The 19,622-nt window shown below is 36.8% G+C and overlaps 1 protein-coding gene across 1 annotated transcript in view; it reads left to right on the forward strand.

Annotated features, from left to right (window-relative positions):
* The window catches only part of LOC127577833 (protein RIC-3-like), a 31,756-nt gene that overhangs the window by 4,815 nt on the left and 7,319 nt on the right, over nucleotides 1-19,622 (forward strand). Inside the window, exon 2 of the mRNA XM_052029434.1 lies at nucleotides 16,456-16,676. Coding sequence (XP_051885394.1) covers nucleotides 16,456-16,676 — 221 coding nt within the window. The remainder of the gene's footprint in view (nucleotides 1-16,455; nucleotides 16,677-19,622) is intronic.

Below are 19,622 nucleotides of genomic sequence, written 5' to 3' on the forward strand. Positions count from 1 at the left end.
CATTATCACCCATTCATGTACTGAAGTACATTATGAGAATAGTGTTTCAAGCTGTGTTGTGCAGGTACTCACTCAAGAATTAGCTGTGGGTCAGAGCTCTTCTGAAGGAGCAAATACCTTACAGCACCAAAATATCACTTATTTTAAATCTGTCATCAGCAGCAGTTCATCCACCCAATGGATTAAAGTACAGAGTTTGTGAGTAATTGATTGAAAATAAATGAGTGCAAGGAACCCACCATCCAATGGGCAGCTTTCTTCTCTGCACAGTGCATAGATTGGGGCTTTATAATGTTATATCTGAAAATTATCAGATAGATTCATTAGAAGTAATCTGTACACCCTAAAACGTGACAGTGACCAGACATCCACTGATTGATGCCAGCATCCACCATGCAGCATTCAGCAATCCAAGACGTCTGTAGGAGAGTTCTCTTTCCCTGAGATACTGAGCACAGTGGGAGCATCTCATGATGCTATTCAGTGTGAAGAGGATCTAGCAGAATCAGTACCAAGGCCTTCTTGTAATTTGTCACCAAGCAATAAAGTGCGATTGTGATTAAGCCCATTAGAAATTGGCTTCCATTTTGATTAACTCTTCACTGGATAAACACAAGGAGAGAGCAATAGAAGAGACTTAGAAAATAGTACGTTATTACCAAGGTCCAAAATACTAAAATTAAATATGCACATACAGAGACCCCTTTAAGGAAAATAAACCAGTTACAGTTTATTTCAGCTATATCCAAAGAGTTTGTTTCTGTTTGTGCTGAATGAGATAAGAGCTGATGCAAGGATTTACTATCATGATTTAGGTAACACACCAGGTAGTGTTAAGTTTTAGGCCATTAAGTGGTGCTCATATGTGCAGGTCAGTTAATGAACTGGGCAAAGCAAATAAAAATGCAAGCAGGAGATATGTTGACACTTATTCAGTATTTTGACAGGAAACAGCCCAGGTGAATGTCTCATATATAAGAATATGATTAGTGCTTGCTGTATTACTTTCATAGAGTTGACTTGGAACAACAGTTACAAGTGCAGTTTAAAGTTTATTAATCAATCTAATGTTCTTCAGGAGAGGGACAGTATCTCTGCAATGTCACTGTCAAATGTGAAGCTGTTGAAGAATTTGAGCTAATAAGTTTAAATGAAATGTATTAGAGATAGGGAATAAGGCAGATCAGCAAAAAGGAAGAATGTTTGAAGATGCAGAAGAAGATGCAGCCAAACGAGAGTTCACAAAAGGTCAACAATTGGAGGCCAAGGAGAAAATTTGTTGAAGAAATCTAGCCTGAAGGTGGGTTCGGAGCACAGTTCAGGCAGTGCCAGGAGGAGGTTTATGAGGACAAAACCACAGAAGGAAGTGCCTTCATAATTCTCTTAGGTAGAGAAATCCAGAGATTTACCACCTTTCGCGAGAAGAAATTCCAACAGACTTCAGTTTTAAATTACTGGCTCCTGATCTTGAAACACTATCTACCCTCAATCTAGTCTGTCCCACAAGTGGAGACATTTCAACATTTACTTTGTCATGCCACTTAAGATCATGTATGATCCAATTAGATCACCTCTCATTCTTGTAAACTTCAAAGAATACAGATCTAACTTCTTTAGTTGTTTGTGATAGGACAATGCCCTCATTCCAGGAATCAGCCTAATGATGTCTTGGAGAGGAATCCCATGCAGTCACAGAGGGAACATGTAAACTCTGCACAGACAGCACCCAAGGTCAGGATCAAACCCTACTTACAACCTTTCTAGATAATATTCACACTATTTACTCTATTTAGTATAAATCAGCTAGGAAGAAGAAATGTATACACAACATAACCTAAATATACACAAATGAGTGTGATTTTTTAAAGTGATTTGCCTGTAGAGGTTAACCTCATTTGAAGGACAAAGCCTTGTGTTTTTTTTTTGAAAAGCTCAGGAAAAAAACATGAATCTAATTATAAAAAAGATACTGTTTCAGCAAAGTTGGTGTCAATGGAAAATAAAACCTTAAAGAATAGTAAATCTATAAAAGTATCCACATCTGTTGGGGAAAATTGAACCCAGCAGGTGATTCAAGAGCTCTCTGATTTAAAATATGCTGAAGTATTTTGATGGATTAAGGACTGCAAGGGAAAATCTATGAGGTGTAATTGTTGTATTGGCCTAGACATTCCAGTAAACCCTAGTGGTGTGCTTTGCTTGCAGTGCTATAGGGTGCCATAACCGGTTTGGTTGTGGGCCTTCTGTTGCAAACTTCATTTAGACACAGGGCTCAAGACCTCTGTGCCACTGAAGCAGTGTTACATATTTTTGCTGATGAAAATGTGCCACCCGTGAGTGGGGACTCATGGGTGACACTAGAGCTCGGGCAAAATGAGGGTGGTCATGGGAGGAGTAGTGGTAAAGATCAATCAGGCTTGTTCCTTGTTTTCATTGGTGGGTGGGAGGGGCTGGTTGGGGGAAATAAAGGATTAAGTCTTGAACCTAAGGTCGGCTGGGATGAGGTGGAGGGGTGGGTGAGTGGGAGAAGATGAATTAGGGTTAATGCTGTGATGGGAGAGAAGGATCTTGGCTGAGGATTAGGGAAAAGAATCAGGAGCAGCAAATGAAATAAGGGGGAAATAGGGAATAGCTATGGTAGGTAGAGATCAGAGATTCCATTTGGATCTTGAGGGAGATCACAGGACCAGAACTCCAAAGTAAATCAATGGTAGATGAGTTGGTGGGGCGGTCAAGCAGTCAGGAGGATTGAAGTGCCCCAGTAATGTCGCTTCCAGGACAAGTTAGTCTAGGATGAAAAACACTATTATGCTGGAGGAACTCAGCAGGCCAGGCAGCATCCATGGAGAAAAGCAGGTGGACAACGTTTCGGGTCAGGACTCTTCTTCAGAGGGTCCTGACCCGAAATGTTGACCCCCTGCTTTTCTCCACAGATGCTGCCTGGCCTGCTGAGTTCCTCCAGCATCATGGTGTTTTTCATCTAGATTCCAGCATCTGCAGTCCTTTGTTTCTCAAGTTAGTCTAAGATACTTGCAGTGCTCCAATTGCAGCACAGCATCAGGAATAGCATCATCTCTTGCACTCTGAGTGGTAATTAAGTCAGGGTTACAGGGGTGACTCACTCCAGGAGGTAGCCAGTCCAATTTCTGGAATGTTGTTGTTATCAGGTATTACTCTGGGGGAAAAAAATGATTTTCAATTGCATAACATTAAACAAAAGTATGCAATTGAATTCCCAAGCCCCTGTCTGTTTAAAAAAATTACAAATTTGATTTAACAAAACCTTGTACAGTATCATATTACTCTTGTTAAATATACAAGGTATCTACATTAAATCATAGGGATGATCTGCTTGCAGTCCAATTTTGATAAATGGGTAATATCTCCAGTGGAGAATTTCATTTGCTGGCCTGAATAAAGTAATTTAGAAACCATCAAAAATGTCAGATGTCTTCTGATTGCAGCTTACTCTCCCTTTAACCTTTGAAGTCTGAAGCAGTGGTTGCAAAGCAAAAACAAAAAAATGCAACACAATTTCAGTTTCTCAGATTATTTAAAATCTATTGCACCTGGAACATGCTGTGTGTGATTCCACACGTTTTCATGAGAATGATGCTTTGAATTTTAAAGTGAAATAAGGAACATAGTAACTCAGAGCACCAAGTGAAAGGCAAGTCTTAAATTACGTTGAGGTCCCTCCTTTCTACATTCTCCTGTTAATTCCAACAGTTATCGATAGATAAAGCGATTCTTTTGAAACTAGAGCACAATTTAAGATATCACAAATCATTTACTTGGTTAAACAAAATAACAAAACTTATTGTCTGTTGTAATGCATCAATTGACAAATGTTATGCTTCAGATGGAAGTAGAATATTACAGTGAAGGACTCGGTAAGATTTGGGTGTTTAAATAATGCACTATTATAGATAAACTTGATGCAAGAGCATACACGGACACAGGCAGTTGTGCGCTCCAATAACATTATTTAATGTAATGGGATTAGGAGATGGTGAGGTTGGAATATCAAATTAGCAAAATCTACATAGCAATTTGTGATGTCCTCACAGTATAATTCTTGAATGGAATTTTTAACAAAGTTGCTTAAACCAGTTAGAATTTTTTTTGTGAATAAAAAAAGCATTAATATTAGATGTAGACAGAACAACTAACACTCTCAGTTAAATTTGTATTTTATTCCTTGGACTTCTGAAACATTTTGTATTCATCTGAAAGTAATATTATGGTAATAAATACTTCTTAATTAAAGCACAATTTTTACAAATAAATCTATTTGCTTATATCTGTTATCCTGATGTTTACAACCTTAAGTAGAAAGTAAAATTAATTTACCATTTATATTTCCTCCACAAAGTCAACCTTAATCCTCTTACTTGCTGTTTCAGCTTTCGTTTTGTATTTGGGAGCTTTTTTTTAATTGCCACATTTAAATACAAGTTCAAGGAATCTGATACATGATTATGTCCAAAATAAATCTCCCCTTAAGAACAAAAACTGAAAATTCTGGAAACACTCAGAAGGTCAGACAGGATCTTTGGAAAGAGAAACAAAGTTAACATTTCAGGCTAAAGACCCTTCATTAGAAGAAATTCAGATGAAGGATCTTCAACCTGAACTGTTAACTCTTATTTCTCTTTCCACAGATGCTGAATGTTTTCAGAATTTTCTGTTGTTATTTCAAATTTCCAGCATCTGCAGTTTTTCTTTCAATCTCCCCTTTGCATCATTTTTTAAAGTTATGCACATTGGCAAATCCTACCATTTTGGGGTGATTTTATTAGCTTTAGATTTCATATATAGGGCCACTTAGAACAAGGTTCAATCTTCCTGAATTGTTTCATTGGTGTGCTTTTAACCAAGATCCCAGAAGTGATAAAATTCTGTCTAATGAGGGATCTGGCAGTTGTTTTGATTTTAAAGGGGGAAAACATTTTGACGAGAATACAAAACTGAAGTTACAATCAGATCAGCCGTGATGTTATTAAATGACAGAGTAGGCTTGAGGGGCCAAGTTGCCAATTCCTGCAGTTATATCATTTGTTAGTATGAGTTACATGCTTGGTGATAAGTGACACTAATATTCTGCAAAGCAAGATATTGAGGGTGCTGGAAATCTAGAAAAAACAAAAAGAAAATGCTGGAATTTTCTCAACAATTTAGGCAGCATCTGTGGATGGAGAAACAGAGTTAACATTCTAAGTCAATGACTCCCATCCAAACTGGCAAATCTTCTGTGTTGGTATTTGTGGTAAACCTTCAGGACACTGGGAACTATGTGATCCTTTTGTTAGCAACACCCTCTAACAGATGAACACACAAATGAAAATATCTCCTTTACATATATTAATCCACAAGAAGGGTGAGTATTGTTTTTGCTTGATGTGTGAATATATTGAACAGTGCCTTTATGATAATTGGTGTTGAGATTGAAAGTAGATCAACCTGGATGTTTTCAGGGGTGTTGCTTGCCTTTTGTAAGAATTTTTTGGTTCTTTATCTGGGGCTATGGAGCAGCGTTGTTTACCATATCATTGAATTTTATAAGTTTATTTCTTTGTGCTTTAATCAGTTGCATTGTGGCAAAGTCAACTGGTAGTTTAGACTCATTCAAAATTTCAGTGGAGTCATAGATGAAGGTGGTGAGAGAGTGATCAAGCAAACACATGATTTGCAAAAGCAAGAGCTCCGTGTTAACATTGGGTTTTAGCATTAAAGCATTTTTGGGAAAAGGGAAGAACACCCTTCAGTCAAGATGCAATAGAAGCATAATGACATCAAAGAGACAAGAAGTCAGTTTACCCTAATTGTGGTATCAAGGGATATCTGTCATCTAAAATATTCATCAAGGCTCCCTTTCAACATAACTCCTCATATAGGTGCTGTGCTTTGTTTATTGCTCAGTTTAGGTCCAGAAGCTACTGTGTAAATAAAGTAATCCATTCATGCTAAACCATCAGGTGATATCAGAGAAACCATGGACTAACATTGGTTTAGTAATTTACAAGCTCAGAACATCACTACAACTCACAACTATCTTGATTACTGATTATTAAACTATAACCGGGGTCATTGTCAGAATCTGATAATTGATGTGATTAATCTACAATTAAACTCCTTCAAGTTGACAACATTAGAAAAGTCCATATACTCGTGGTTAGCTTTTCTTTTCTAGAGCAGACACTACCTTGTTCTTATCAATGTCATGGATAAGTCAATCTTCCTATCATGGAATGGTAGCTTTAACTTCTAGGATATCCAGTTAATGAGCCCCTTCAGTGGCAGGGTTCTCTATTTGCTTGTATTCTCTGTCTCAGTCCTATCAATCTCATGTAATGAGTTGCTGGATTAATTCTCAGCTACTTTGACTGGTACAAATAAGTGACACTTATCATAATGTCGTTGTTCGACTTACTCACTTGTTCTCTGCCCTGATTAAGTTTCTGTTTATAAAGGTGTCCTTTCAAATCTGCTAGGTAACCATTAATACAGAAGATAATTTGTGAAAACAAACCAACTCTTCTGATTAACACTGATCTTAGACTAACAGAACCATGAATCCACTGAAAGAAGGAAAGCATTCCATTCACTTGTCCAATATGGACAGTACATGTAAATAATCTGGTATTAATCACTTCTAACAATCAGCTCAAGGATATACCTGCTAAAAGGTCAGATTTTATTTTTAATTTTCTGAGCCCTTCTGCCTCTGACAGATGGAACATGGTGTACTTACATCCACATCTGATGCTATTCCCTGGCATGGTGTTTTACTGAGTTTATTCTGTTCTAATAATAATCTTAGTTTTATTTTCCAACATTTGTTTTAATGACCAACTCCATTTTCTCTTGTTAGTGAGTCAGCAGCAAGAGATCATCAATGATGTGTGTTACTATAAGAGATGGCTTTAAGGGGAAGTTTGTCTAGACATGTTCTTAGAACATGCACACCTGGCAAGTGGACACAAATTTTAAGTGTAAATTGCTTGTAATATCATTTTGTTTATGTTTTAGCACAATTGCACTCATTTCCAGTTGAAGTTTTGCTCATCAAGAAATTAGTCTGAGCAAATTCAGGTACAATTCACCCTTGTGCAGCTCTCATTTCTTCATTATCATTCAGGCATATGATGATTATCAATGTGGACAATGCTGATTTCCACAGTTAAGACAGAAATTAATGCACAAAAAGTCCAACCTACAACCTGCATTTTTCAATCAAGAGTAAATCATGCACCGTCACCAAACATATATGAATTAAAGCATTTCATCAGAGGCATCAATGTTCCGCCCTTCCATTCTATCCTTCCAATGAACAAGGAGTGTGTGGCCAATAAATGTTCTCTTCTCCCCTTTCACCACCACCATTACAAGGCTGTGGCTGCCATGAACTATGTACTGACTCAATTCTCAGGAATCAATCTGGGAATTACATGGCATCTGGAAGCTCTGCATACTGCTGTCATCAGAAAATGCACAGACAACATTTTAATGAGGGAAAAGTGGTGCAAACTATCCCAAAAACTTTTTAATGGTAAATTTTGACATCTTTCTGGGTTCCCCAATTGGATGCTAACACTTAGCACATCACCTGTTTGGTGTACCAAATAAGGATGACATCCAATTTCGAGGTAAGTTCTAAAATTCTGGAAACAGCATTACATGGGCTGGGCTTCATAGTCAACACAATGTCTTTCCTCAAGATAGCTGAGGCAACATTGGCATTAGTAGAGACCAGTCTCATTGATGGAGGAGTTAAAAAAATCAGTTTTAATGAGAGGTTCATTTTTAATCTTAACTTCAGACTATCAATACAGCCCAGAGTGCACATTCACTCATTGCATTTGTTGTACAAAAATACAAATCTACAATTTATAAACAATATTATTTCAAGGACTAAGTTAAAATAGAATATATATCTACACTGCTTGGTTTGGCTCAAGCTTACCTTTAGCCAGTAGTTTCACTGAGAACTGACGTGTATCGACAGTCTACAGCTCAGCTTATCCAGAACTTGTGCATATGCTTGGTCAAATAAGGAAGTCAGAGAGAAAATGGGACTCGTATTCCAGTACATCTGACCTCCTGCTCCGCCACTGGATCCAGCATTGACTCCTGCATTGGAGCATCAACAACCTAAGGAGAGGAGCCAGATGTACATTACATCGGGCCCCTCAGCCTGATACCAGAGATACCTGGCCCAAGAACTGCAACCTCATTTATATAAATGCAGTTGCCAACCATAGGAAGGAAAGGTAAGTGGTTTACATATTTTACCTCATTGCAATTTTAAAATTATTTTCTGGTACGTTAAAGAGCTTTCAATATAATAATATTTGTTTACTTTTTATTTTAATTATTTAAACAATTGGTAAATGTCTTTGATAGTGGTAGCCATCAAAGACTGTCTTGACCTCAGGATTCATCACCTGAGGTCTACTTACAGTACAGAGACCAATTTGCCTCAGAGGACTTCTCTTAGCTACAGAGGGTCTGTTTGGTTAGCCCTCCATATCTGGAACAGGTTAGTGTGAGCAGCAAGTTCGGGAGGCAGTCCGGATACAGGACTACCTGACTTACTATTTTTCAGAATTATGCAGAAAAGCTATTCCCCTAAAACCTCAAAGGGTTAAACAAGTTTCAAGTCTTGGTAATTTTTTTAGAGATAAGTCTGTTGAAACAAGTCCTAGAGGTTTCTAGTTCAGTTTAAATTTATGAAGTTGACTGGAAATTGTAAATGGAAACATTCAGACAGGGAAATTGCCCTTTGAAATACATTGATTTTTTAAAAATAGTTATTTTTGATGACTTTTCAATTTTAAAAAACACTGTTAAGTCCTCATTTGCCTTACAGCTAACCAATAACTTCCAATTACCAGTTTGCACATAATGGAATAAATTTCAATGTGAAATTATTGCCTATTTTAAACAGCCGTAAGAGGGGTAATACCCCAGTGATGGAAAAACTGGCAGCAATGTAGCCAATTGTAAAGAATGATTAGCCTATTCAGAGCTGATGAGCAAAAAGGCAGAAAACTTATCAAGTGCAATTTACATTATTTAAAATGTCACTCTCTTGGGTGCTTATGCAGATTAATGCCATGAATTCTGAGTGACATTTTATAATACCTTCATATCTGGTAATAAAAGAGTAGACACAGTAGATTAACATTTGCAATAGTTATTTATACAAATGGTAACCCAGCAACCAAAGACAGAATAGCCAAGTCTGAGTTAAGTAGCTCACTGATCCCTACCAGAACACAAATTAGGAAATAAGACAAGTTGAAAAGTTTTAATTCCCTGCATGACAGAAGGACATTTTCTCTTCAAAGTTTGATCAAACAGTTGAACTTAGCACTTTCAAAAAATGACCTAAAAGGTGGATGAGGATCAAACAAGGAATATGTCTTTCATAATTTAAGGCTGCATGTTTATGAGATCTTACGGATAGGTTGTTCCTCTGCAACAGTGTAGTACAAGAAACAATGACAATCTCTGTCAGGTTCCTTTGTCTGGTCATGATCAACACACACTGTAGCTTAAGTCAAGAGGTGAGTAAGTGAGGCCACCCATCATTACTTCTTATCAAAGATGGCAAACCAAAGCAAAAATACCCCACTTGGGATTTCTTTTCTCACTGTCTCTTATTTCAAGAACATTTCATATTCATTCTGAAATGTTTCTAGTTGTGCTTTCTTCTGAACTCCTTGTAATTTTTGCTGTTCATATCTTTGGACATTTCCACTACCTCTGGGGGCACGAGGGCATATGTCAGCAGAGGAATTCTTAATCCTTCAGAAAATTGTTTAAACTTTAGTGGTTACTCTCCACTGGTGTTTCTAATTCTGAAGGGCTTGACAAGGTAGATGTTGGGAGCATATTTCCCTTCATGGATGAATGCAGAACTAGGAGGCACAGTTTCAGAATAAGTGGTTGCCATTTGAGATGGAATTGAGAAAGGCTATGGAACTCTAGCCTGGGGAGTTATGGAGGTTGTGAGATAGACAGGTACCTGGTTTATAGGGAAGTATAGGATAGTGGGGGCAAGTAGTAACTGGAATTGAGGCTAAGGCCAGGTCAGGCATGATCTCATTGGATAGCAGGGCAGGCTTGAAGGGCAAATGGCCTCCTCCTGCTCCTATTTTGTAATTCTTATTACATCCTCTGATATCTTACTGAAGTCATCCAGTGAATTGCTGAGGCAGGTCGATGTTTTTCAACATAGATACAACTTCCTCAGGAGACGGGAGAAAAAGTAGGAGAAAAATTGTTATCTAAATTTTAATTAAAAGTCATATTTCAGATTATTGGCATTTCCTTGAACTTAATGTACTTCAGAAGGATATTTGTAAAATCATGAACCAGACTTCACTTAGTTCTTTCCACACTCACTCTTCATATTTCCCATAGGCTCAAACATTCCTTATCTGGTTCTGCCTGACTGATCTAACTGTCCAACACCATCCTGTACTGAGGTACCTAGGTAGCCAGATCAAGCCCCAATCACAAAACTCTTCTGGGAACATTTGACCACACCTCTAGCTTTGCCTCTATCATAGTTTCTTCTTCAATGTTCATGAATGGTGCCAAGATTCAAAATACTTAAGAACTATTAAAAACATAACTAACATAAATTAATTACACATAAGTGACTAAAAAATTACAAATAATTAAAAGAACATGCAATGTACCTTGACATCTTTCTTCCTTGCAGTCATTTAATGCTGGAGGATTCCAGCAAGCTGCTGCTCCACTGTTGGATTCCAGCGGTGGAATGCAGCTCGGAAATTGTTGGCAGAGTTCAGCCAGCAGGATCTGGATTAATGCATTTGCAAGGGATTCCCAAAAGTTCCAGACCTGTATGCAGGAACTGCTGGCATTTACCATGTGGCACTAATGGAGTTGCTGGATTTTAGGCACTGTAAGAAACATTCAGAAGACATGACTGAAGTAGAGGATCAGATATTGGATCCTATAAGGACATTGATTATAGTCTGTATAATCTTCGAAGAGTCCAAAGTATACTTGGGATAATTTTCATCTGCCTACTTTCCATTTGTACAATTAGTTGTGGAAGAAAATGGGTGACCAGCCCTCATGCCTTTAGGGCATGACATGATAGAATTTCTTAGGCTGGAACCATAAATCTCAATGGGAGATGTTCAAGTATGAAGTACATTTTGGCACTTTGCGTGTGTATAATGTTTCCTGTTCTAATCTTAATCTTGCGTCTATGACCCCTTGTTCCAGGCCTTTCAAACACTGGAAAAAATGCTGTACCTGTTCACTATTAAAGGAAATGGTCTTGTTTTGCTTACTGGCAATAAAAAAACATGAAAGTGGAGAAATTTCCCAAAAAATGCTGGATTTAACAATTGAACAATTACAGCATTCTAACTGCAAAACAACACCATGATCAAACAAGTATAACTTGACCCAATTGTTACTGGTAATTTAGAATTAGAGCGTTACGTCAAGGTTGGGTTTGAGTCTATTCAGAAAATCCTACCCTTCCACTGCTTGCACTCTTATAATTCCAGCGCTGTTTGACCATATCTCAGCACATACCACAGTGTTCATCCATCCTGCTTATTTTCTTATTTCAAAGATTTGTGCTTTCTTTATAGTTCAGCAAGGCCAATAGATATAATAAAACAAATGTATCCTAGGTAAAGATGTTCTTTATTTCCATTCAAACTTTGTGTTCTACTTCCTATTGTATGATACAGTGAATTCTGCAAAACCCTTCCTTAAACAGACCTTACTGAGAAGGAGATAGATCAGATGGAAAGTTGGGTGGAGCATTGGCAGATAGAATTTAATCCCAACAAGTGTGAGATGATGTATTTTGGAAATCAAACAGGAATAGCAAGAAAACAGTAAATGGTAGAATACTAAAGAATGTTGATGAACAGAGAGACTTGGGGGTAAAAGTGCCAAACCAAGTCAATAGGATGGTGAAGAAGACATATGGCAGTCTTACCTTCATAGATCAGGGCATAGAATATAAACATTGGGATGTTGCAACTTTAAAAAACCTGGTTAGGTCACACTTCGAGTACTGTGTGCAGTTCTAGTCACTAGGCTATAATAAGAATGTGATTGCACTGGAGAGAGTGCAGAGGAGATTCACCAGGCTGTTGCCTGGATTGGATGACTTTAGTTATGGGGAGACATTGGAGAGGCTAGGCTTGTTTTCCCTGGACTGAAGGAGGCTGAGGGGTGACCTGAAGTAAGATTATGAGCAGTATAGATAAAGGAGGTAGTAAAAATCTTTTTCCTATAATAGTATCAAAGACGAGGGGGCATTAGTTTTAAGGTGAGAGGAAGCAGTTTTAAAGAGGATCTGAGGGGTAAGCTTTTTTTACACAGGAAGTGGTTGGTATCTGGAACGTGCTGCCAGTGGAGGTGGTGGAATCAGATACAATCACAGTGTTTAAGAGGCATTTAGACAGACACTTAAATAGGCAAGGCATAGAAGGATACAGTCCTAACGTGGACAAATGGGATTGGTGTAGATGGGCAAAAGGTTGGTATCATCAAAGATGCCTGCCACCCTGACCATTCCCTTTTCTCTCTTCTACCTTGTGGGAGAAAATACAGGAACTTGAAATCCCAAGGTCCAGACTTAAGAATAGCTTCTTCCCCACTGCTATCAGACTTCTGGACTAGCGACATCTTTCACACCTCCTTCCTGCCGGTGCTGCCACATTCCCGTTCTCTCAAATCAACCTCTCTCGGTTATTCCATTATTTTTCACTTTAGCATTTCTTTTTGCAATACTTTAGTTTGCACTACAATCTTTGCACCATTTTGCTGCTTTGCATTTGTTGTATTTATTGTCGTATTTATTATTACCATGTATACTGTTTACTCTGTGAGCTTCATGTGAGCAAGGAATTTCATTGCACCCTGGTGTATATGACAATAAACTAATCTGTAATGGATGCACTTTTGTGCAGTACAATCTATGACTCTAAGGTCTAAACAAACTCTTTTGATGTTTCTCACTGTTTCAATCTATGATCTTTTAGCATATCTCTTTAGGTACAATATTCTATAGTTGAGCTCAATTTCCTATTCCTCTCTCTTCTCAATTCTTTCCAATGATGTTTCTTGTGTTTGTATTGACTCTCTCTGCAATGCATGCCTTATTACTTTGTGGCAGGGGAAAGGAATGTACATGTGGAGGTGAGAGGTACAACTTCAATGTCATCAACTAGAGAACAGTTTGTCTTGTAAAACTGCGGTATGATGATTATGTTGTTGTTAATAACTGGAAAACTTACAGCTCATATCTCTGTATCTTAAAAGAAAACATTATCACATTTTTACCCAGCAAACTTGCATCTTCTACTTTAAACAATATTTGGTGACCTAAGTTCATACTCCTACAACTCTTACAACTAAAGATGGGTTTTATTAGACTATTTCCAAAGCAATGCCTTGCTATCTTATCCTATTGTTTTATTATGCTGTTTTTTAATTTACAATTAATTTTAAATTAACTTGTATCATTTCTTCTATCCCATTATCAATGAAATTCAAAAAGCCTTTTTCTAATATTACTATCCATTCAGTGCATAATTTTAAACACCTCTCGTCAAATCACCCTTTAAAAAGAAATAAACCTCAGTTTTGCTACATGTTTATATTTCCTCTATCCAGATGGCATCAGAGTGAATCTGTCTAAAGCCTGGGTCCTAAACTGCTCAAAATACTACATACTACTAAGATATTGGAATTTTTTATTAACTATACTGTATGTCCTGACTTGGTTTCTTAGAAACACATGGTTTCAATGAATTTATACAAGGGCATGTGGAATAAATCTTATATCAAGGAGGTTGCTTGAAGTGTAATGCATTTTATATCAGTCAAATGGAAAATATGCCTGATTATAAATGTTGCATAAAAATGGCACCCCGAGTAGGAAGAATAATAATATTGCATGCAATGCATATATCTTTGAAATCTGCACTTTGCTACTTTTGTGCCTAACATGTTGCTTACTCTTCAAGCAGAATGCAAAGTCTTTGTTACATATGCACCCATTAAAACAGCAACAAAATCAAAATTTAGCACATTTGGAATTTGCCAATGAACATGGAGCATCTCAAGAAATTAGCTCAATCTCACTGTGTACCTTTTAAGCAATTAGACTGCATTTGGTATTAAAGTTTCAGGATAGATTAACAGAGATCGAATTTAGCAGCTGAATAATTCATTGTGTATTACATGGTAAGCCACTACTGCTCTCACAAAACACTGCAGCTCTGACCTAATGTGGGCAATGCCAAGGGTGAATTACTAGTAATGATCCCCTTCCTGGAACAATTTTGCCAATCACCTTCATAATTTTGACAACTTCATTTGGTTGTCTCAAGGTGTCATCTTTTCAGAATCAGTATGGTAGTGCCATCAAATCTCACTCTGCTGTTTTCAGTTAACCACTTTGTGAACATTTGAAAAGTCAGCCTCTTAACTAAGATAATTAAATGGTGTGGTATTGATGAGATGTCCAACTCAGAGATGTCCGCATTTACTTAAAGCACAAGTCATTTATTCTTTTGTGCACCCTTGACAAAATAGTTCATTGCTGTAGTAGAAGATATTAAAGATAAAATTGAGTAAGTTTTTTAAAGGAATAAACATATTGTATGTTTTTTTAAACCTGAACTCTGTTTAAAAAAAAACTTATTATTTTATTCCATATCATATGACAAATTTCAAAATATCAACCAGGTTTTATTCATATTATTTAGTTTATTATATTTATAATCATATAATGTGGCATCAACACACAACTAAACTTTGTCATATAAATTCTCCATGATTCCTTGAATAATTTGTCACTCAATTAATCCTTTATTTCAAGAAACTTAATGACCTATTCTAAAAAGATTTCTGTGACCTTTTGCTTCAAAGTTTATTTCACCCCTTTGCATTTGATTTCCTTTTTGAATTATATTTCTAAATTTGTTTCAAATGACTTTTATAATTCAGCTTGACATCATAAACCTGGGAAGCATATAATGTACAATAAACCTCTGCTGACATTTTCTAAACACAGAAGAAAGTTTGGCCTTTAATCAAAGCTTTCCAGTATTGGCAATCGTAAAACAATTAGACCCAGAAAAGATAGAATTTACAATATTTTCCAACTAAGCTGCATAAGCAGTCGAGAATACATTTCTCCACATTCTTGATTTTATTCTCAGGGATACCAATACTTAATTCAAAACCCTCCACAGCTTGTACCAGTGCATTCAATCTGCCTTTAACACTTTCTTCCTGTAGCATCATCTCTTCTCCATTATAATTTATTGATTTCTTCCAAGTTGCAAAATAGAACTGGTGGCAAGCTAATGAATCAATAGAAGGTAAATGTTTGTAAGATATAAATATAAAAAAGGAAAACTCATTAAAAAAAAATACAGGATGACTGATCACGAAAACTACAAAATAGTAGGTTTCCTGACTTGTGAGAGGCAAACCAATTTAGAAACAGGTAACTTTTCAGTATCTGAAATTTCTAAACTCTAAACTGAGTTTCACATAGAGATTAAATTATATATTTCACAGTGTTTTAATAGATTGCAACAATGAAATTGGTTTATTTGTTTTAAATGCCTTTAATAATACTTTTAATTAAAGGCCTCAGACTTTTTTTCCCAAATACCTGCACTCGGACGATACATTTGCTCAGTATTATGACAGTCACTGCTATTAGATTTTTCAGTCTCAAAATGTGCCATGGCACTTATTTTTCCAGCATAAGTAAAAATATCCTTTTCCACCGAACAATTATTCAAAGAAAACTAGGAGAAAAAAATCTTTAATCAGACAATATTCAGACTCTTTTTTGTGTGGAAAGGCTCTTTGTGGATGTATACACACATGCAGAGTCTTATCAGTTTAATATTTTAGAAACTTAAAGGATATTTTTTTAAAAAGAGAATTTAATTTTTAAACATTCCCTAGTTAATATAGTAGGATTTGGATTCATGGTTCTGGATCAATGGTCCAGAACTCTAGTTGCAAGTGAAGTAACATAACCAATTTGCTACTGTACTCTAGTAGCTTTATTCACCAGTATCAGTTGCCAAAAAGGTTTTCTATTCTCATATCTTTGCAGTATATTTATTTTGACGTTTTGTATTCAGCAAAACAATTTCTTCCCACTTCAGTCTTATTGCAGTACTTTACAATCAGTTTCTATTTCTATCCACTCTAACCTAGATGTCAGGTTGCCATCATGTAACTGAATCTAAGAATGTGACTAATAATCATGCAACCAATAATTCACCATTCACAAAAAGATAGAGGTTGGTTACAAAATTTTAAAACTTATATTTTGAAGAAATTGAAACTTATAAATGCAAATCTAAACCAAAATTATCTCATTAACATTTCTATGTTTTCTTTTTGCAGCAAGACCCACTCGACTTTCTCCGATGGCACAGCACCTAATGGTCTCAAAATCCAAGCAGCAATGGTCAGCACGTCCCCATCTCCCCAAGTCCCATCAATATGATTCAATTGCCAAAGTGAAGGGTGGAAATGGCGGAGGTAGCAACAGAAGTTTTATGTCCCAGATCATACCTGTATATGGATTTGGATTGCTTATGTACATTTTGTACATCCTCTTTAAGGTACTATAAGACTTATTTAATGAGGGACACTATGGTGATGAAAAGTTCATTGTAAATAACTAGATCAGGATTCTGATGTGTTGTGTATTACCCCAGTAATATTAATGATCTCCAAAAATTAAATTATCAAGTAATGGGATAAAAGTTCAAAAATGTGAGAAACCATGTACTTAACAGGGTAAGATGAGAAGTCAGTGGGGTTCTATCCATTCTGACACTTTTTTCATCCTGATCATCTGTACTTGCGTGAAATCTGTTATGGGATATCTTTCCCATAATTGAAGAATGGGAGCCTAATATCCATGGAAGTATTGCATCCTCATGTCTTACTTGGGCTTAATATATGCCCTTTCAATCATGAGCAAAAGATGATGTCAGTGAGGATCTATACTGAGGCAAGTGATCTTACAAGGTGGTTTTAAAGATTTCTTGTGGGAGAGGAGAAAGCATGGCTTCTAGTCTTAAAAGAATACCTTGGTCTCCCCTTGCCACCTGTCTGCAAGTCATGCTCACCCTACTGCTGACTGTCCCAGTGGATCATTGTGCCAGTCTGAGCATACCAGCTCCCCCAACATGCCCAAATCCTCTCTTCCATCCATTTGTGGTGATGTGATCCTGATTGATCTTGAGTCAGATTCCGAGTCAGAGCATGTAACTGAGATCTAGTAGTTAATGCTGTCTGTCCCTCTGTAGGGTTTTGACCAGACCATTCACTATTCTCCTCATCACTCATGCCCCTGATTCTAGTCATAAGTTAAAAAAATCACCCTAATATATATTAATTAAATCTTAATGCAAAAGTGTGTGGAAAATGAGGTAAATGGACATGTCTTGTGAATTAAATAGAGATGAATGGAGAAGATAAACTGTGATTAAACACAGTGCTGCAATTGCCACCAACTGATGTAGCTAATTTATTGTTCTCGAAAAATCAGGCAGATTGAAGCTATCTTTTCGGCAATGTATATTGTGTCGAGGAAAAGGGGTTTTGCTCTGATTGAATTCAATACCTCAGAGATGCTCCACTTTGAGTCACTGTAGAAATAAGAAAGAGCTGACATCAGCAAATACATCAGGAATAATAACACCTCCAACCCACATGATGATTCTTTGATTTAATGCTTTCACAGGTGAATGAGACAACACTCAGATATGTTTTGGTATTGCTTTGTATTATTTACTGCAGTTTTTAAAAAAAATGAGACAACATGGACAGTATTAGGACAAGGTTTATTCTTCCAGAATGCAAGTTTTGTTGTTTACTTGAAACAAAGCCTTGGTGCTCAATGTATAAGGGTAGCAATGCAGAAAAACCTGTTCATTAATTTGTATAATTCCACTGCAAAGAAACAGCCACTTGTCCATCAAATCTACATCAGTGTTTATTTTCTTCTACATGTGGTTTTATTCTCTTAATGCCTTCTTTTTCAAAATGCATTTAATCCCTTTTAAAGGATTTGTTAATTTTTATTATGATTCATGAATGGTTAATGGTAGATAATTTTAATTGCTATTCTCCATGTAATTTTTTTTTCTCTAAGTTCCCTTTTATTTTGCTTTGTAAGTTTGTACTTTTCTGCCATTATCTTGCAGGGTGGTGGAAAGAATTAGTCACTAGCTGTCTTAAAAAATTCTTAGCACATAAGAAATAGAATTGGGAATGGACCATTCAGCCCCTCATGCCTGCACCACCATTGAATAAGATCAGGACTGATCTTTCACCTCAGCACTATCTTCATTGGTTCTATTAATATCTAGAACCTTTTCAGCTTTCATGAAAATTGCTTATCTTGTAAGTAAAGCACATGTCCTGTTACAAACATAATCATCTCCAGGTCAAGAAAATTCCCTTGAGCTTCAACAAAGATTCTATTTGTCTTTCTGCCCCGCAAACATCTTTATTCATGTGGCCATAATACCCTAAGGTCCCACCAATCACTTATTCATATTGTGGTTTATTTCTTCTCCAAGTTCTCATCACCCAGAACCAAATCAAGTTGTATTGTTTCCTTGCTATAGTTACAGTACATTGACCAAGAAAGGAGAACAAAATATACACAACAAAAAAAAACCTTCTTTCTCACAACACATTGCTTAGTCAATTTGTGGATAATTAGGATCTCCAATTATAATTTAATTTGGTTATTACTCCTCTAATTGCTGTCCATGACTTTCTGCAATTAAAGCCTGCTCGATGGCAATCTTTCGTACTGTTCAGTCCTTCTATTTTTGTGCATTAGACCCATCTGTCAAAAGCCTATGAGTGCACTTTTCCCATGAATGGGCTGTTTCATGCATTGGTTCAAGCTTTGAATGCTGTTTTCTACCAGCTTTAGTTTCATAAATGTACAAATGAAGTCCCCTTCCACCATTTCCATTCCCCACCCTAGTGCCAGCTATCTCACTGCTTCCAAACCCCAAAACTACATTTGCTTCCCATTAGTTATGAATGGCAGTAATCAGAATCAGATTTATTATCATTGATTTGTGGTATGAAATTGGTTGTTTTGCAGCAGCAGTACAATGCAAAGACATAAAAATTACTACAAATTATAAGATAGATAAATAGTGCCAAAAAAAGGAATAATGAGGTAGTGTTCAGGGGTTCATGGACCGTTTAGAAATCTGATGGCGGAGTGGAAGAAGCTGTTCCTGAATTGTTGAGTGTGGGTCTTCAGGGTCCTGTACCTCCTCCCTGATGGTAGGAATGTGAAGAGGGCATTTGCCGGATGGTGAGGATCCTTAGTGCAAGAGTGGACCATTATTTGTTGAAATGAAATGTAATTATCTGAGCCTATCACCAAAATAAGGTACAGTATCAACAAGCTTCAAAACCAGGGCCTCTGTACCTCCCTCTGCAACTGGATCCTTGACTTCCTTATCGGGAGATCACAGTCAGTGTGGATTGGTAGTATCATCTTCTCCTCACTGACAATCAACACAGGC

Source organism: Pristis pectinata, chromosome 14 (assembly GCF_009764475.1).
Source record: "Pristis pectinata isolate sPriPec2 chromosome 14, sPriPec2.1.pri, whole genome shotgun sequence".
Taxonomy (NCBI): domain Eukaryota; kingdom Metazoa; phylum Chordata; class Chondrichthyes; order Rhinopristiformes; family Pristidae; genus Pristis; species Pristis pectinata.